Source organism: Natrix helvetica (genome assembly GCF_964273705.1).
Source record: "Natrix helvetica genome assembly, chromosome: 1".
Classification (NCBI taxonomy): domain Eukaryota; kingdom Metazoa; phylum Chordata; class Lepidosauria; order Squamata; family Natricidae; genus Natrix; species Natrix helvetica.
In genome coordinates this window covers 120,373,162-120,391,350 of record NC_138548.1, presented here as the reverse complement: position 1 = coordinate 120,391,350, position 18,189 = coordinate 120,373,162, and the positions used below count along the sequence as shown (strand labels likewise).

Below are 18,189 nucleotides of genomic sequence, written 5' to 3'. Positions count from 1 at the left end.
CAATCTCACAAAATTTGAAAGGGGAACTAAAGTGAGAATAGGACTGTGCGCCCTGACACTGTTACACTGACACATGCTTAACCTCTTCTGTTTACTTGCACCGGGAACATAAAGGCAACCACACTATCAACTTGTGAAAATTGTGAACTTTTTTTTGTCTTCCAGTTCAGAACTGAAAATATGATACAGGTAAAAGTGAAACCCTTGTTTTCAATGAAGAAGTTGTAAAAAAATTCTATCTAGCTTTTCTGAATAAATGTAATGACAAGCTTACAGACAAATATGGATATCTCTGATATTGATATCTAATGTCTTAGATTTGATATTAAAACTAAATGTTTTAATGTCCTGTGACAGTTCCTGCATGCAAGTTCTCAGGAAATTTCTAAATTTCAGTTGAAGAAAATGGAGTGCTGGGGCTGTGGTAATAAAACATACTTCCCAAGATTAATTTAACTAGTTTGTGGAGTTATTTCAATCTTCTGGCCTAAAACAATGATCCATAAATTAATCACAGAGTATGGATTCACCTCAAATGTTAGATTAAAACATGGGTAACTACTCTGTAGCCTTTCATCCCATTATAACCAAGTGATGCTTAAAACAATGTTCATATGGAATAAAATGTACACATTTATGTTTACGAAATGAAATGAAACTAAAATGATAGTATTTGGAAATAAGTCCAGAGAAAAAGGCTGATCAAAACCACACTGATATCTAGACCCAGAAAGGCGCCTTTATGCAAATCAGGTCCTGGCCCACATAACATACTACTGTCTTGTTCTAACCAAACAAATACCAGATTTCGCATCTCAAAGAAGTTTGCACGCTCCCTATTGGAGGTTGTATTTCAAACATTTCATTTTAATGAATGGCTACCAGAATATACTACCTTAAGAATGTGCCTACAAATTGAATATTATCTTTAAGGAACTCATCATCAAAATTGCTGAATTGTGATACCTTCTGATGCATAAATAATTGTAAGAGATACAGCCAACTTCTGTGTTGAAAAATGTAGTTCAATATACAAATATTTGAAATGTGAGATACCACCCAAAAGCATTGTTATAGTTTAATAGTTTTTTTAATGAAACTAGAGAGCAGCATACAAAAATTTGCACATTTCCCCCTCCCTTTCTTCATCCTCATCTCTGCCACTATCCCTACTAGAGAGTCAGCAGTGGACGGGTTTTGACTAAGTATTCTTACATTTACAAATCTATATGAAAAACAAACAAAGAGGAAAACAAATGTATTTAAAACTGAGGACAATTTTCCATGCTACAAAAAACTGGCATCAACAGCTGTAATGTACACGATGTTCCATCAGTCCAACACCACCATGTTTACCCCATAGTTTTTCATTACAGCAGAGAATAGGATCCAGCAGCTTTGCATCCTAGAAACAGAAGTTACAGGCTGTAGAATTTCAGGCTTCTGTCCATGCCCGTGGAAGCGAGGAACTTAGCATGGTGCCCAAAGGCTACTCCTGTTGTCAGCCCACTGTGCTCTGTAGAAAAAAAGGAAAACAGTCAGACAAGATATTTTTCACTCTATGATTATCACTTCAAAGAAACAGAAGGCAGCAGAAATAATGGAAGTATTGATTCTAGCGATCAATACAAATGACAATATCGTACAGTACCTGTGGAGAATGATACAAAGGCCAACAATCTCATACCTGTAAAATGAAGAACTTCTGTCCATTGTTTACAGATGAACACCTGGACATCAGTACCACCCAGGGCCAGATAGGTACCACTCTGATCAAAGATGAGAGACTTCACCTAAAGAGGAAAGGCACAGAAAATAGGTTTCTAGAAGCAAAGCATATCTTCATATGCCCTGGGACAGGGGTACCCGACCTGTGGTACCCGGCTGTGCCACTGGTCTATATAAGCATTGCTGCAAGCGGTGCGACCCCTCATGCAGGCCATATTGCAGGTAATTCTGGCCCCACTCGCATGAGTGTTGCTGAAAATGTTAAGGGCGAACACACACATGTGGCTGCCCCTCTCACAAAATCATCCCCTTTGTCCCCTCCCTGGGCCGTCAACCCAGAAAGGTTGAGGAACTCTGCTCTAGGACATCTCTGAGGCCATCTTCTGCAGAGCCTTCCTGGAATAAATGTTAGTCTATGTCATAATTGAACCTAGCCAGTGATTCTATGGGAACTACTGACGATTTGTTATAGTTTGGATTGTTTTTGTATTGTGCTATAATGTAAGGCACCTGTACTGTGAGGGTGTGCACATTTCAAAAGAAACCAATCTCTCGTATAACATAGAGACAAGAGGCTTGTCCCATTCCAAGGAAGAGATTCTAAAGCTTTAAAAGCAGCTAGGTGAAATCTGTCGGAAGAGATTTCAGTGGCTATATTAAAACAAAGAGGAATAAAAAATACAGAACTGATAAACAAAATGCAACTAGGCAAACCTCAAAGTTATTATCCAGCTGCAGCGTCTTGAAATTCTTCAGCTTGCGGAGATCCCAGAGTTTGACTGAGGAGTCATCAGCAGCAGTGGCCAAATAGTAGCCATTCTCGGAGAAGGCAATGCTAGTAATGGGACCAGAATGTCCAGGGAAGTTTGCGACATTAGTCCGTTCCTGAGAAAGGAAAGTAATCAGTGCAGTGGTTCTCAACCTTCCCAATCCCAATTTAATACAGTTCCTCATGTTGTGGTGATCCCCAACCATAAAATTATTTTTGTTGCTACTTCATAACTGTAATTTTGCAATTTTCTGATGGTCTTAGGCGACCTGTGAAAGGGTTGTTCGATCCCCAAAGAGGTCTCGACCCACAGGTTGAGAACCGCTGAATTAGTGGATATTAGAGTGTTGTTATATCCTCCAAAGAAATGCAACTCCTGTCTCTTCTCTGCCTTCATCATGAACAGAGATGTAAGCGTTCATTCTACATTCCATAAAATTCCTGTATAATATTTTGAGCTCAACGTAACATTGGCAACAATACCTAGGAGGATAGATATTTCAGATAGACCAGATTGAGACTAAAAAACTGTTTGAAAGAGAATGAAATGAGCCTTTAGTACATCACCAAAGTCTTCCATGCGCTTTAGATGATACAACAGTGATAACTGAAAAAACCTATTATGTCACCTCTGAAAGAAACCATTTTCTCAAGACACTTTACATAATCATTTAGACACCTTAAATCTTTGTATTGAACACAGCAACTATCAATTTGATTCAAAAGGAGGAGGATTATAACTCATGAAAAGAGGGGTTATTTCAAATTATCCCCATCTTTGAATCTACTTCTTCCAGGGAAGAGAAAATGTGACAAAAAGGTCCTGGAACAAAGAAGAAGCTAAAGAGAGTTTCGTGTTTTGTAATTTCAGCATGAAATCTTTCAAAATAATAGTATATAACAGGATCATACCTAGTAATTCACAAAAGCATTAAGCAGCAATCTAAATAGTAGTTATATTTGAGTTCATATTTCAATTCATTAAAATTATTAGTGTTCCAAACAGTATGCATTGCAAGGCTTTATAGCATAAAGTATCTTGAGATAAAATATAATGCTGAACATAAAGCTTTTAACTTAACTTTAACTTTTATTTGATTTCTAGACCGCCCCTCTCCCAGAAGGGACTCGGGCGGTGTACAGTCATATTAAAAACAGTAAATATACATAATATAAATATAAAATAAATATAGATGTGGCTGGAGGAGGTAGCAATAGTTTACTGTACAATAGTTAAAGTTAGATTTAAAATTTTAAAAATTTAAAAATACATTAAAAAACACCCCTAAAAACTATCCCAGGGTAAAATATTTGCCAGGAGGTATAAATGGGACTATAAATGGGCCAGGCCAGCTAAAGCAGCAAATAATCTTATGAATTTAAAACAGCAGGTAAGCAACAAATAAAAGTATGTGGGATATATTACTAGACCTATGGAATATTCTAAATCTCCAAGATTGAGTTAGTAGCTTTAAAGCATTTCTCATTTAAAGCTCTAAAAGGATAACGCTACTTATAACATGGTCTGTGTCAGCAAATCAGTAATAATCAAGCTTGCAAAGTAAAAGTTTCCCACATTCTTGCCTTATATTAGTCGTAATACAACCCAATTCTTACCTTTAAGTCCCAGATTTTAATCTGGGAGTCCATTGTTCCTGTCCCAAAAATAAGCCCATCAGGATGGAACTGAGCACAGGTGAGAGCTGCAGGAAAGAATATTGGATCACTTCATAAGTGAGGGAGCTCCAACCGGCTTCATCCCTCCCACATGTCCAACACATTGAGACCACACTCGTTCAAGCATGTCTCACAGAATACTCAATTTAGATTCTAAATGCAAAATCCATACCACAGCCAGAAGTTTCGTCTGTGACCTTGGTGAGGACACGGCCAGTCTGGATGTCAGAGAAAGCCCAATACTATAAAAAGCAAAGGTTGAGGCTGTACATAAGCAGTTGGCTCCAGAAGACTTTATTATTATGTGGAATTCTTACTTTTCTTTTAAATCTAGGCTAAAAGATATTCTGATTTCACTCTTACCTGGTCATCAGAAGAGCTCAGAAGATAATCCCCAGTTGCATGAAGACTCAGCCCTGTGACAGAACTTTCATGGGCTCGTACAACCTGCACACAGGAAGCGCCAGAGACCGACCAAATCCGGATAGTAGCATCTGGAGATGCTGAAAACACCAGTTCCTGGAGGGCAAAGAGACATCCATCTCCTTAAATACCAATTATGGAAGACTACTTGTAAACCTGGTAAACCTAATTCCTTCAACCTCCTAAGAGATTCTTTCACAGTAAAAGACTGCAGAAAATCCAGAATTCTTACCTGGGATGGATGGAACACTACACTGGTGACCTTCTTTGTGTGACCTTTTAGGGTGGCTAGGATCTGTTCTGAGGTCTTGTCAAAGACAACAACATTTTTATCAGCCCCACCTGCAAACAAGATAAATACCAGAAAAGCTCAGCAACAGAATTTATTAACAGAAAGCATTCTTCAGGGGTTGACTTAAAATATCTATTAGTGGCGTAATATTGCAGTAACATTACTACTGGTGCTTCATGGAAACAGATTTCAGCAATGTGAAATATGGAATGTAAGTTATTGTCCTTTCAAAAATACACTTGGAGCAGGAAACAGAACTCTGGTGGAAAAAATGAATCAGAAGTCTTAACGTACCTGTGAGGATCTTGTTGGTATCAGAAGGACACAGGTCAAGAGCAAGGATACCAGGGATACTGGCACTGTGCAATCCCTGTTTAAAAACACAAAAGTATTTCAATTACCATTCCAAATCTCATTTTATTCAGCAAGCAACATGAGGAAACTTTTACAAAAGGACGGTATATTCTCCTTTTGTGTGTGAAGTGTTGGTGTGTGTATAGTCCATATTTTGTTTGATGTTGGATATTTGTTAGTAAAGACCAAAATGTACTGCTATGTTGAAGATGCAGAGGAAACATCTAGAAATTCTATATTTTTGAAAAGACCAAAAGTATATAATTTCTCAGACATACCAAAGCACTGGAAATCTAAAATACAGAGAACTATAATTAATTTAAACATTCTTCCATCAGGCAGCAATGAGGAAATTCATCAGAATCTTCTGATCCTTAGGATAATTTTTTCAACTGATCATATATTTACCACATGTGAAGCCACTTGCCGGTATCTATTCAGTTCTTCTGGTTTCACCAGTTCCTCTGGCACAGTCTTTCCTCTCTGCAAAAAGAAAAAAACAAAATTCATCCACCAAGAACACAAACTACCTAGGACAGGCAATTGGATCGCTCAGTCCTTCTGCTAAGAGAATTTCTATGTACATCCCAGAATCACCCAATTCCACACCCATTTAATAAAAGGGGGCACTTACCTTTTTGCGCTCTGTGGTCAGCACTGTGGCTTTGTCTTGAAGCTACAAGACAGAAAAAACATTAGAAAAATTAAGGTCAAACAAAATACCAAAAGGCATTTAGTGTACTAAAAAGCATTTAGAATTAGAAATAACAGCATTAATGTAAAGTTGAGGGCATAGTAATATAGAATAGGATATGCAAAAAGTTTGTGTTTCAAGCATAAAACCATCCTTTGCGATGGACTGCTTCAAACATTTTCAAAGTTTTGAAAACTTCCTAAAACAGGAAGTTTCAGGCCTGAAATTTGGTGTTTATGAAGTTGCATACTCAAAGTGGTTCAAAGCACACCTTTTTCACATTCCTACTACAGAAATAGCAGAATCATTTCTATATATTTAACAGCTCAGGCCGGTGTATTATATTTTGAACCCAAAACATTTCTTACTTTCTGGATAATTTCTGGTGTCATTCCTGCCAATTCTCCTAGATCCATTGGCTCACCGCCACCCTGGAAAAAAGAGCAAATACAGCATTTTAGTTCAGAGAAAGAAGACACAGCATGAAGAGAATTACGAAAATATGTGGAACGTACCATAGGATTTGGTTGTGAAGAGGGTATAGCTTGGGGAACAATAAGGCCAGCCTGGGGTTTCAGAGTTGCCAAAGCTGAGAAGAAAGAGATGATTTGGCAGGTTTAACACAGTTGGCATAATGGGGACTCTCCTTGCACCCCATTAAAAGAATAGAAATAAACATTCTATACCTTCTCTTGCAGCAGTCACCTCTTTGGTGAGACGAGCAATGACACGGCAGGCAGCATCATGTTGGTAGAGTGCATGAGAAAGTTCCTGGCGTGTAGTCTGAAGTTGCTGCCGCAAAGTGAAACTGTGTAGCATGACAGCATCCTGAAGGAAGTACGTAATTCAGTACATTAATATTGTATATGACGATATCTGGACATGCTGGCTTAGTGAGTAACTGTGAACATACAGCATGACAGCATATGCAGCCCATTAATTTCTGCCTTGGTCTTCCTACTCTTGTGAACAGGAAAAATAAACTAAAATGTCATCTGAAACCAGCCTAATGATTATTACGACTCCCTTGTTCTACAAGCACAAAATCTGTTGTTACATGAGTGGCAGAAATCACTTGCTTACGATAAAATAAGAATTCTGGATTATTGTATCAAATACATATATACCCATTCATCTTGTAGTGCCTTCAGGATAGCTGGAATACTGGTAGCAGAAGGTGGCTTAGGCCGAATTGGATGGGCAACTGTGAATGAAATATATACAAGCATTAATTCTAGAGAACCCCAATATTTACCCTCACAAGCCTTTAAACCATGGCTAGGATACTTTTGTCGGCTTTAATTTTAGTGAATTATTTAATTTTGCCTATTTTGGGGGGAGGGTGTTTCAGTGTGATCCAGCTGTGGGTAGAATTGAAGACTATGGATGGCACTGGAAAGCAAAGAGGCTGTATTCCTGCCTTGCTATTTTAAAAGCCCCCCAAAAAGCTGCAGAAGGGACACGTGTTTTATAAAAATCTGACCAGATGTTAATATAATTATAGTTGGAGACAGATGTTCAAGCAAATCAGATTAAAAGAGCAACATGGAAACAATGGACAAAGTACAAAGTGAAAAAATGCAAACATAAACATAGGTGGGATTTTTGATTAGGGAGAAGTGCCAGATATACATTTTGGTCAAGAGTTGCTTTGGTTAGGGAGATGGGCAGCATATAATTTAATAAATAAGATTTATACAAGTAGCACTTTTTTGAAATATTAATTGTTCTAAATGGATCTGTTGAACAACCCCCCTATAAACCTGACCATGATATTTTGGAATCACTTTACCTCTTACTATAAACTAACAAATATTTTCAAGACTTCCATATCAAGACTTCCATACAAGGTTGTAAGAGATCAGTCAGATTAGATATTCTGCATTCAATAAACCAATTCTCCTGATCTTCCTTACCTTTGATATCTAGCAGCTGTTCCTCAGACAGTGGTTGGTTGTTCACTGGATCAGTCCCATTCTCTGCAATATACTTTTCAATCAGTCTTCGCTCATAAACATGGTTTGAGACTGGAGACAGGCAGGGATGCTCTGGTACCTCATTAGAAACTGCATGAAAAAAGGTGGAGGTAGGGGGAAAATCACTAAAACAAACATCTTCTATAAATCAAGTTAGACTGTCTTTGGGTTTAAAGATATATAGTAATACCAGTAGGACCTTCCACAATATGGATCTTCACAAGATGGTTACAAACAATTAATATTCAGTTAGAATATCAAGTGCCAAAAGGAGATAACCAAAATGTTGATTTAATAATATCTTTTAAAAAACCTACTGTTGGAAATGTTATTTATGTAAATCTGACTGGCAGTGCTAAAGACCTTAATGTGGAAATCTGTATTTTATACAATTATAAATGTAACCCAACAAACTGAGAGCGTAAGTGGAAAGAAAATTTAGAAACCTTCTATGTAACAAGATAGAGAAAAAAATTAAAAAGAAAATACGAGATGAAATGTTATAGTGACAAATGCAAATGTCTTCATTGGGGAAAAATATGTGGGATATCTAGTTGATAGTAGTATTTGTGGAAAAAAGACCTAATTGTAAGCTAAATATGAGCAAGGAAAAGTCATATAGTTGCCAAAAACTGAATGCAAGTCTGTTTTGATGGTAGTTAGGTCATTACATTCTGATTCAGGTAGCTCTAAAATACTGTCCATTTGTAGATCTCAAAAACAAGTTTCAAAGTTAAACGAATGGGTTCAGATAAGGTCAAGAAGGAAATCAGAGGACCAGAAATGCTTATGAGAAACTGAAGGAACTGGATTTTATCCCTAGCAGGGGGAGGGGGGGAAATGAATGGAATAAGATAGCATTTTGTAAGTATCTGAAATAGTTTAATGTAATTTGTAACTGATGATTAATTTGCATTCTCTGTGAGGAAGAAGAGTGGGTCAAAAAATGTGATGAATATAAAATTCCTGCACTGAGCAGATGCTTGGCCTTGACAGCTTCGATAGCCTCTTGGCACTTCTACATGGATTAGACAATTGCATGGTTCATTATAAACCTAACTCTGTTTCTGTTTCCAGCAGACTCCACTATTTATGAAAAATTGTGATCAATTAAAAATAACAGCTCCCCAAGATGTACAATTGAGAAGTGTAAGCTTTATCTTCCTCTAGTAACTGTTCAGAGACCAGGTACCAAACTGTGAAGAAGGAATTCTTCTCCCCCTCACATTTATTAAATGGACTACTGAATGCATTGTTTGGTGTCCTGCCTTCTGGGGGGGGGGGGGGGGGGAGAGAAAAGGCCTTGCTTTCTCCTGTGACGGCCTCTCGGTTCCTGCCTGTCTACCTGCAGTCTACAACAGCGACCATCATCCTCTCTCACTGACTCTGAACAATACAACCCCTCAGACATCTCCATATTGGGAACTGCCAGTTAACCGCCAAACGGTTGGGGCTGATGAAAGGAGAGCCCCTCTCTCGCGCGCGCGCCTCCTCCCTCCGTGCGAGGCCGCAGCTGTGCGGGAAGAACGAGAGCCGAGGAGAAAGCGGGTCACTCACTGGAGCATATGAGGGACATGGCGCGCAGGATAATCCCCCTATGGCTATTGTAATGGTCTAATGATCCCTCGGGGTTTTAATCCTTGTGGCGGCTTCGGGGACACGAAGGCCGGGGAGGAGGAGGATTCGGCTTTCGGTAATCCGGTTCAGCTTTTTTTAAACGCCACCACGCCACAGGCCACGAATCGCGCGCGAACCTCCAGCAAGAGGCCGGAAGCGGAACCTCTCCACTCGCTCACGTCCCGTTAGAGCCACAACCCCCGCCCCGTGACCTCGCCGTCCGGTGAACACAATCGGCTTCCGGATCCGGAGGACTTGGGGGGAGGGAAACTACCATTCCCGTCATGCACTTGATGGGCATAACGTAGGTCTCGAAATGTAGTCGAAAAGTATATTTATTCAGCGATAGTTGCCAAGCTCTAGGAGCAGGAAATAAAGGAAATAATGGAGAGTACAAAAAAACAAACCGCACCTCTGTAATGTATCAAGTCAGCCTTAGAAAAAAGCAAAAGTAATGAAATTACTTTTCATATGAACTTTAGTTGATTTCCAAAGACTGGAACCATAGCTCTGCGCTGCGTTTGAGACGGATTGTTGATGATAGACCTACAAAACCTCCATAGTGCGCCCAATTCGGAGGCAGAAATTGCCATAAATAGTTGAACTGTTAGGCGACAATAACACTTGAAGGAGGTTGGAGGCTGACCATTTTCAACTTTCATCGCTGCCTTAGAAACACTTGGATACATTCCCATGTTGTGAGCGCACAGATAATTTATTGTTTTGTTGCTGTTTTTCATTTACTACAGATGCCTTTTGCCACTTCAATCATTCCGATACCATGCAGTATGCAGTATGCAGTAGGCGCAATCAAATATAAATAATAATAAAAAAGAACCATCATGTACCAGATACAATAATCAAAACCTATGGATCTCGGCCGGGTCACTTTCCCAATACCCGCCCTTCGGGCAAGTTTTCACAAGCTTTCCATAACGAGAGGGAAGGCGAAGGGCTTATTTCTGAAGAGAAGGTACTCCGTGGGAGGAGCGTTGCCTCAGATAAACTTAAAAGAGATTGCGTGTGTTTTATATATATACTTCCAAAACAAAGAACTACTGGAGTACAATTCTGAGCATGCTCCGGACTAGGGTTTAAAGCGCCTTCCGACGCTGCTTGGACTGCATTTCCCAGAAAGTAGCTGGACTTGGAGGCTATTTTTGAATTTCCCCCGACCGAGGGAGAGAAAAAAAAATTGTCCAAACAGCTGGAGCTGCCATTCCACTCCTTTTCTTCAAGCTCGCGACAAGGTTAAGTATGCACCTAACATTTCCCGGCGGCGGCTGCGTTCGAGTCCCGAAGTTGCGGGTTGCCTCGCTCTTCCCTCCAGCACGGGATCTTCCTTTAATGCAGCTCACCTGAAGTTTTCGGAGGGAGAAGTAGCTTCTCGTTTTCAGACAGTGAGATGTGGAGGGATCCCCTTCTACAGCTGACGAAGGCTCTTGCATGTAATTTCTGTGGCTTTCCCGTAGGTTGTGACTGAGGCGAGAAATGAATTTAGAAAAAAAGAATCGGGTCTTGTTCAACTTGCTGGAATGTATTGTGGCGGTGGGAACGGCGTGGATTAAACACACGGGTCCTGAGATTGGCTATGTTTGTTCTTACGTTTCTGGATACAGGCTATATGAGACAGAGACACCAAGGGTGTATAGAAAAGGAATTTGCCTTGTAACTGCTTCTTTATTTGGAGTGGAGTTTTTAAAATAAATCTATGTTCCGTATTTTGCCTAGAGTAGGCAAATTCTATTTGTAGAGTTGTAAGCTTTTCCAAAGCAGACTTCAGATTTATGAGATTTGGTTCGTTTTCTGGATGAATCGGGAAATTCTGACTACTGAGGCTTTGAAGCAAAGCAGCAGTTTGTGTAAGGGAACATTGCTTGCAGTGTGGAGTGCTTCCGAGTACAGGCTGAACCATGGGCTGGATTGTGAATGCCAACAGTTTCACATCCTTTGACTCTTCTTTTTTTTTTCTAATAAGAATCTGTGTGGGGTTTTTGCTGGGGTGATGCCATAATTGTGAAGCAGTAGGAAATGATAATGCAATCAGCATTTGCATTTATCACCGGTTATGCAATTTCATCTTCTCTAAGCAATAGGTAGTAACCTACTTGTCCATGTCTCAGTAACACCATACTGGTTGTAAGCCACTCTGTGGAACTAATGTTTAAAAGTATGTGAAATTTCCAATGAGTGTAAATAGTTGCAGCTTGGTTGCTGCCTAGTGTTATGACAGCAAAGCGGAATGATTGCAACTAGCAATTGGGCACAGTTGAAGTGTCAATATTAACTTTTAACTCCCAAGCAGTGTAGGACCTAACAGTCCAAAGCCTCTCTTGTTACAAGCCTGTCCATATGTGAAGATCTGAATCTTTCCATTTTAAGCATTATACATACATGCATGCCTGCATGCCTGCATGCCTGCATGCATACATACATACATACATACATACATTGGGGAAAAACAGAGTATTGCTTGTGATTTCTTGATAAGAATGCAGTTAATTTCAGATAAGCATAGGAAGGGAATCCCATATTCTTCAGGCAGGACTGATTGAGCATGCCAGCTAGTATGGCCAATATCAAGGAAAACAGAAGAAGTAGCTTTAACATCCAAAGGAAGACAGGTTCTTCCCATTGAGAGAAATATACTCTATTTTAATGAATCTGCTGTCTCTCTCTTTTTTTTCATACTTGTAGAAAGACTGGGTGTGAAGACAAACGCTGGAAAGATGGTCGGAGGGAAACGTAACTTATGGAGTTTCCACAAGATGATGCTTGGCTCAACTTTGGGCATCATTGTGTTGCTCTCTCTCGTGAGCACCTGTTTCGCCAATGCCCAACACCACCAAAATTCGTCTTGGGAAAAAAGGCGTATGGAACCTGACTTTTTATCTGAAGTGACTCGTACTGTAAGGAAGACACTGGAGAATTTGGTTGGTAAAGAGAACTTTCTGATGCTGAATGAGGTATGACAGCAGTGCTATCCTTGTTTTCATGTACATGTGGAAAATAAGTCACATTGAATTATAGTGACACAATTTGGGGAAATGTATAATTATATAGTTTTCCAGGAAATTATCCAGAGATAGAACAATTCAGTCATGCTGTTTAAATAAAAACTTTGTCTACCAATAGCTAGTATATAAGACTGCCATAAACTTCAAGTTGATTTTCTAGTCTTTTCAGTTTTTCATAGGAAGAAGTATTCCAATACATTATCTCCTGAGCGCTATTCAGGATTGATTTGCGTCCCTTGTATTTTTTTTTTAAATAGGTTTTTTGGCTCAAAACAGCCCAGCTTTTCTTTACACAAACACACAAAAAGACCTAGGAAATGTCTTGTATTGCAGTTTTGGTTAGCTGATTGCAGTCTATGAAAATTCTTCATGTCTTCCCTCCTCCGCCCCTCCCCCCAAGTGATGCTATGTAACAGCTTGCAAATAATATTCAACTCAATGTTATATTTGCCCAGAGTTAATATAACCATAATCATTTTTAATATAAGTTACAGTTTATAAATTAAAAATCTTATCTGTGCAATCAGATTCTCCTCCTGCAATTCTTTTCTCTCTCTCTCCCTCCCACCATCAAATCTTTTCCTTGATTCTTTTCTCTCATATTTCCTCCACAAGTGTCCATCAGTTCTTTAGTTTTCTGGGAAAGTTTCAGAAGTGGTTTCTTCTCTATTCAAAGGGATTCTAAACAGCTTATTTAGTGTAATATATTATAATGAGAAACTAGTGGATGGAAAGAAAATATACATTGATTTGATTCCTCACATGAATGACAATTACAAATTCCTACAAGTTTCAGATATAAACCATTTTCTAAATGTCAAGTCCAAATCTGTTTTTTTTTTAAAGAACAGATTCGCACAGTTTTCAAATATCGGACTCCTGATTATGCCAACGTATGTGTTCCCAATTCAATGTAAGCTTTTCCAAAGTTCAGAAGTAGCGCCGTAGCTGGTGACCCTATTTGGTGTAAATTACATGAAAAGATTTTCCCATAACCTTAGAATAGTATCACAAAAACCACCTGGCTTCTTTGATACCCCTTGGTTGATAATGACGTGGAGTTTACAGGGGAGAAACCAATGCAGACAGAGTTCTACTAGTAGTGTAGCCTTTATTGTCATTGAACAAAATAAATATAATGAAATTGGTTCAATGGGAATAATAAGGCCTCTGTTCTGCAGAATTCTTTGAGTGTAAACGTTTGTACTGGTGATCATTCGTCTTTCACAGACACTTTGAATGCATAGATGGTGGGAGAATGAGATTGGTGGTGAAAGCATTGCCATGCCCATAACTTTGTAAAAGCAATTTATACTTTTTGAAAGTATGCTGGCCAGGATGGAAGTCTCATCCTGGAAAGGTTTCCATTGGAATTCAGCCTACTTCTATTTCATTCTCCAGCCGTGCTGATATTTTTAGTCACTGTATCTTCAAATCTGCTACTATATCAGGCAAGCAGACTCTTAGTGTTGCGTATGATTCCTAACTCATTTACCATTCAGAGTGTGTGTGCTTTTATGCTTTCCATTTTGATTACCGTTTTAGTCATCTGTTAAATCTGCACTTTATTACCACTGCTCAGTTTAATCCCAACTCATTCCAGCACTGGAGGGAGCTGCAGCCCTATCATTTGCTATGTGGCTCAGGTGAAAGACCATCCCCTTTATGGTAAATTGACATATTTTTAGAACATTTGATAATAAGTGCTGTAGAAGAATTATGTGTGTAATTGGTTTTCCTTCTAGAATATGTCTGCCGCTCTTTGGATAGTTTCCTCTGGGATCTCTTCAGCCTTATCTGTTGTGGCTCGCATTACAGGGCAACTTCTTACATCCTTTGGATTGGCTGGTAAGTGGCCAGGTTATTGGCATAGTGAGGGGAAAAAAAGATAGAAGTGAACAGAAGGGGTTAAGCATGCTGCGATCTAACAGGATCAATTTCAATTTCAATTTATTAGATTTCTAGACCGCCCCCTCTCCCCGAAGGGACTCGGATATGGGACACAGTCCTGTTCTTACTTTAGTTCCCCTTTCAAATGTTTTGCGATTGTCTTCCAAGTAAGCAAAGGAAGGATTGAGATATTAAATGTGTGCTTAAACTGGATCACTACTGAGTAGGAGTCAGCATGCAGGAACAATCTGCTTTTTTCCAGAAAAGGCCAATCTGGTTTCCTCCCCCCCCCCCTTTTTTTTTTTTTTACCTTAGACTAGCAACACAGCATGAATATTGTTCATATTCATTCAGGAGGTAATCTCAGTAGCTTCTTCAAAGAAGTAAAATGGAACTCCTAGCGATCAGAAGATACTCATGGGGTTTTCATAATGACAAAGTTTCATGAGCTTCTTTTGAGATACTATTCATCTTCCTCATAGCCCTTTCTTCAACAGTTCAATCCTGGGTTGGTTTTTTTCAGAGAAACCCGTCGAGCCATTTAAGTTTGCCACTAAGTATTCCCAAATCCCCTTTTGGGAGCTTTTGGGGTGGCCTAGTATACCATTGGAAAATCCCATGCTCCTCTCTGGCTGTCATTTATTTATAACTTTCTGCTAACCTGGGAAAAGAAAAAGCCTTTTTTCCTCCTTGCTATAAGCTTCCTTACTGACATAATCAATGCTTTTCTTTTGAAAGATATATTACTGACCATTTATATGGTTGAGAATGCTATATTGGTGTCTTTTTGGCCTTATCATAAATGCACTTTGTCCCCGGTGTAGGACTGGGGAAGGCTTTTTCCAATATGACAGGTCCACTGGGTTCGGTGGAGTCAGTTTCTAAATACAGGGTGTTCAGGATGACTCCTCAGGACTCTTTCCTGAACTGATACGTAATGTATCTAAGAATACATTTAAATATGAACATGTCTATTACATAAACAATTGCCCTGTCCAGAGCAATGAAATTAATGCTGACATTTATATATCTCAAAAAACCCGGAGTTTTGGATTATTATAACTGGGCATGATTGCTAATAATTTGATGCATCTTGGCTTGTTCTTACTCAGGAATAACAAGGTGTACCCAGGAATCTTCATCCCTGATTTGTTTAGCATTACATCATAGTTAACGTTTGTCATTAGTTGCCCCATAACAAGACAGAGTCAGAATATAAGAACAAACATTGGCTTTCTGTTCTCGTATAATAGGAAACCTTAGATTTATGCTACAGTTGAAGTTTTTTTATGGGATTAGTTTGTAATATACTTGTACAGTATTGGATTTAAGTCAAATTAGAGTTTACATTCATTAAGGCTTTTGGTTAAAATTAGCACCAAAGTAAGTGTCTGAGAGCACTGTTTTGATGTCTTAGATTTAGATTAGACTAAAGGTTTTTAAATATACTTTTTAATATATATATATATTTGCATTGGAATTATAATGAATTTAAGGTTTGGAATATTTAAGGTTTAATATTACATTGTAATATTGGTGTTAGTATAAGGGCCAGGATTAGCATTTTCAAAATTAGCTGTAATTGTCATAGCAAGTCCTGTTATGTAGCCACTTTATGGCAGTGGCAGGATGTTTCTGGGAGGGATAACTAAAAATACTGGAATGTACCAGGGATATTTTCTTCCAGGAGGGTCACCCAAGACATAGTGGTCATGCCCACTACCCAAGAGATAATATCAAAATCCTGAATGACTGTCTGAAGGCTGGAACTGAATGGGGAGGAACAGACTCACTGTCAATCCTGACACAGATCAATTAGCCTTAATCTTAGATGGGTTTGTTCTTTCACAAGACTGTTGTGCTACAGTGGGGCAAAAAAGTATTTAGTCAGCCTCCAATTGTGCAAGTTCTCCCACTTAAAAAGATGAGTGAGGCCTGTAATTGGCATCATAGGTAGACCTCAACTATGAGAGACAAAATGAGAAAACAAATCCAGACAACCACATTGGCTGATTTGGAAAGAATTTATTTGCAAATTATGGTGGAAAATAAGTATTTGGTCACCTACAAACAAGCAAGATTTCTGGCTCTCATAGACCTGCACCTTCTTCTTTAAGAGGCTTCTCTGTCCTGCACTCATTACCTGTATCAATGGCACCTGTTTGAACTTGTTATCAGTATAAAAGACACCTACCCACAACTTCAAAGAGTCACACTCCAAACTCCACTATGGTGAAGACCAAAGAGCTGTCGAAGGACACCAGAAACAAAATTGTAGACCTGCACCAGGCTGGGAAGACTGAATCTGCAATAGGCAAGCAGCTTGGTGTGAACAAATCAACTGTGGGAGCAATAATTAGAAAATGGAAGACATACAAGATCACTGATAATCTCTCTCGATCTGGGGCTCCACGCAAGATCTCACCCCGTGGGGTCAAAATGATCACAAGAACGGTGAGCAAAAATCCCAGGACCACACGGGGGGACCTAGTGAATGACCTGCAGAGAGCTGGGACCAACGTAACAAAGGCTACCATCAGTAACACACTACGCCGCCAGGGACTCAGATCCTGCAGTGCCAGACTTGTCCCCCTGCTTAAGCCAGTACATGTCCGGGCCCATCTGAAGTTTGCTAGAGAGCATTTGGAAGGTCCAGAAGAGGATTGGGAGAATGTCATATGGTCAGATGAAACCAAAATAGAGCTGTTTGGTAGAAACACAACTCATGGTATTTGGAGGAGAAAGAATGCTGAGTTGCATCCAAAGAACACCATATCTACTGTGAAGCATGGGGGTAGCAACATCATGCTTTGGGGCTGTTTCTCTGCAAAGGGACCAGGACAACTGATCCGTGTACAGGACAGAATGCATGGGGCCAAGTATCGTGAGATTTTGAGTGCAAACCTCCTTCCATCAGCAAGGGCATTGAAGATGAAACGTGGCTGGGTCTTTCAACATGACAATGATCCCAAACATACCGCCCGGGCAACGAAGGAGTGGCTTTGAAGAAGCATTTAAAGGTCCTGCAGTGGCCTAGCCAGTCTCCAGATCTCAACCCCATAGAAAACCTTCGGAGGGAGTTGAAAGTCCATGTTGCCCAGCGACAGCCCCAAAACATCACTGCTCTAGAGGAGATCCGCATGGAAGAATGGGCCAACATACCAGCAACAGTGTGTGCCAACCTTGTGAAGACTTACAGGAAACGTTTGACCTCTGTCATTGCCAACAAAGGATATATAACAAAGTAATGAGATGAACTTTTGATATTGACCAGATACTTATTTTCCACCATAATTTGCAAATAAATTCTTTCCAAATCAGCCAATGTGATTGTCTGGATTTGTTTTCTCATTTTGTCTCTCATAGTTGAGGTCTACCTATGATGCCAATTACAGGCCTCTCTCATCTTTTTAAGTGGGAGAACTTGCACAATTGGTGGCTGACTACATACTTTGTTGCCCCACTGTATCTAGGAGTTTCCCTGAACTTACAGCTGGGAATTGGGAACAAACAAGTAAGCACCTATATTAGAATGTTGATGAAGACAGATGAAAACTTTAGGACAACAACAAAGGTATCATTTCATATGACAGTATGCAGGAGAAGGTATCCTGTATTTTTTAACAAGAAAACCACATGGCTAATGATGGCAAAATATGGCTTTTTCAGGCTCATGCCTCAGTGTGCATATTTTCCAATGAGACAAACAAGTCAGGAAGATGATTTATTACAGTTTATCAGAATATTCAGAC

At 39.4% G+C, this 18,189-nt stretch overlaps 2 protein-coding genes across 4 annotated transcripts in view; one reads left to right on the top strand and one right to left on the bottom strand.

Annotated features, from left to right (window-relative positions):
• Positions 1 to 1,064: 1,064 nt before the first annotated feature.
• Positions 1,065 to 9,742, bottom strand: LOC309384442 (pre-mRNA-processing factor 19). The gene is made up of 16 exons (XM_081938009.1): positions 9,471 to 9,742; positions 7,854 to 8,003; positions 7,065 to 7,141; positions 6,624 to 6,765; positions 6,453 to 6,526; positions 6,306 to 6,368; positions 5,878 to 5,919; positions 5,652 to 5,726; positions 5,184 to 5,259; positions 4,830 to 4,939; positions 4,538 to 4,693; positions 4,347 to 4,416; positions 4,115 to 4,200; positions 2,443 to 2,613; positions 1,688 to 1,793; positions 1,065 to 1,516 (listed from the first exon to the last, which is right to left on the bottom strand). Exons 1-16 carry the CDS (start codon positions 9,487 to 9,489, stop codon positions 1,419 to 1,421), a joined length of 1,515 nt encoding a protein of 504 aa, XP_081794135.1. The 5' UTR covers positions 9,490 to 9,742; the 3' UTR covers positions 1,065 to 1,418.
• Positions 9,743 to 9,938: 196 nt separating this feature from the next.
• The window catches only part of TMEM109 (transmembrane protein 109), a 10,277-nt gene continuing 2,026 nt past the window's right edge, over positions 9,939 to 18,189 (top strand). Inside the window, exons 1-3 of one of the 3 annotated variants that reach the window (XM_081951480.1) lie at positions 9,939 to 10,780; positions 12,228 to 12,496; positions 14,293 to 14,395. In XM_081951480.1, the coding sequence (XP_081807606.1) occupies positions 12,260 to 12,496; positions 14,293 to 14,395 (340 nt within the window). In that variant the 5' untranslated portion in view covers positions 9,939 to 10,780; positions 12,228 to 12,259. Of the gene's footprint in view, positions 10,781 to 10,824; positions 10,999 to 12,227; positions 12,497 to 14,292; positions 14,396 to 18,189 lie in introns of those variants that run through there. The other 2 variants (XM_081951482.1, XM_081951481.1) reach the window with 2 other exon arrangements.

What these genes read in the sequence shown, in the direction of transcription:
- LOC309384442 (XM_081938009.1), bottom strand. An exon ending in TACCAACAAGATCCTCACAG is followed by an intron (nt 4,940 to 5,183) that starts GTACGTTAAGAC and finishes TCTTGTTTGCAG; the next exon opens with GTGGGGCTGATAAAAATGTT. An exon ending in AGACGAAACTTCTGGCTGTG is followed by an intron (nt 4,201 to 4,346) that starts GTATGGATTTTG and finishes TCTTTCCTGCAG; the next exon opens with CTCTCACCTGTGCTCAGTTC.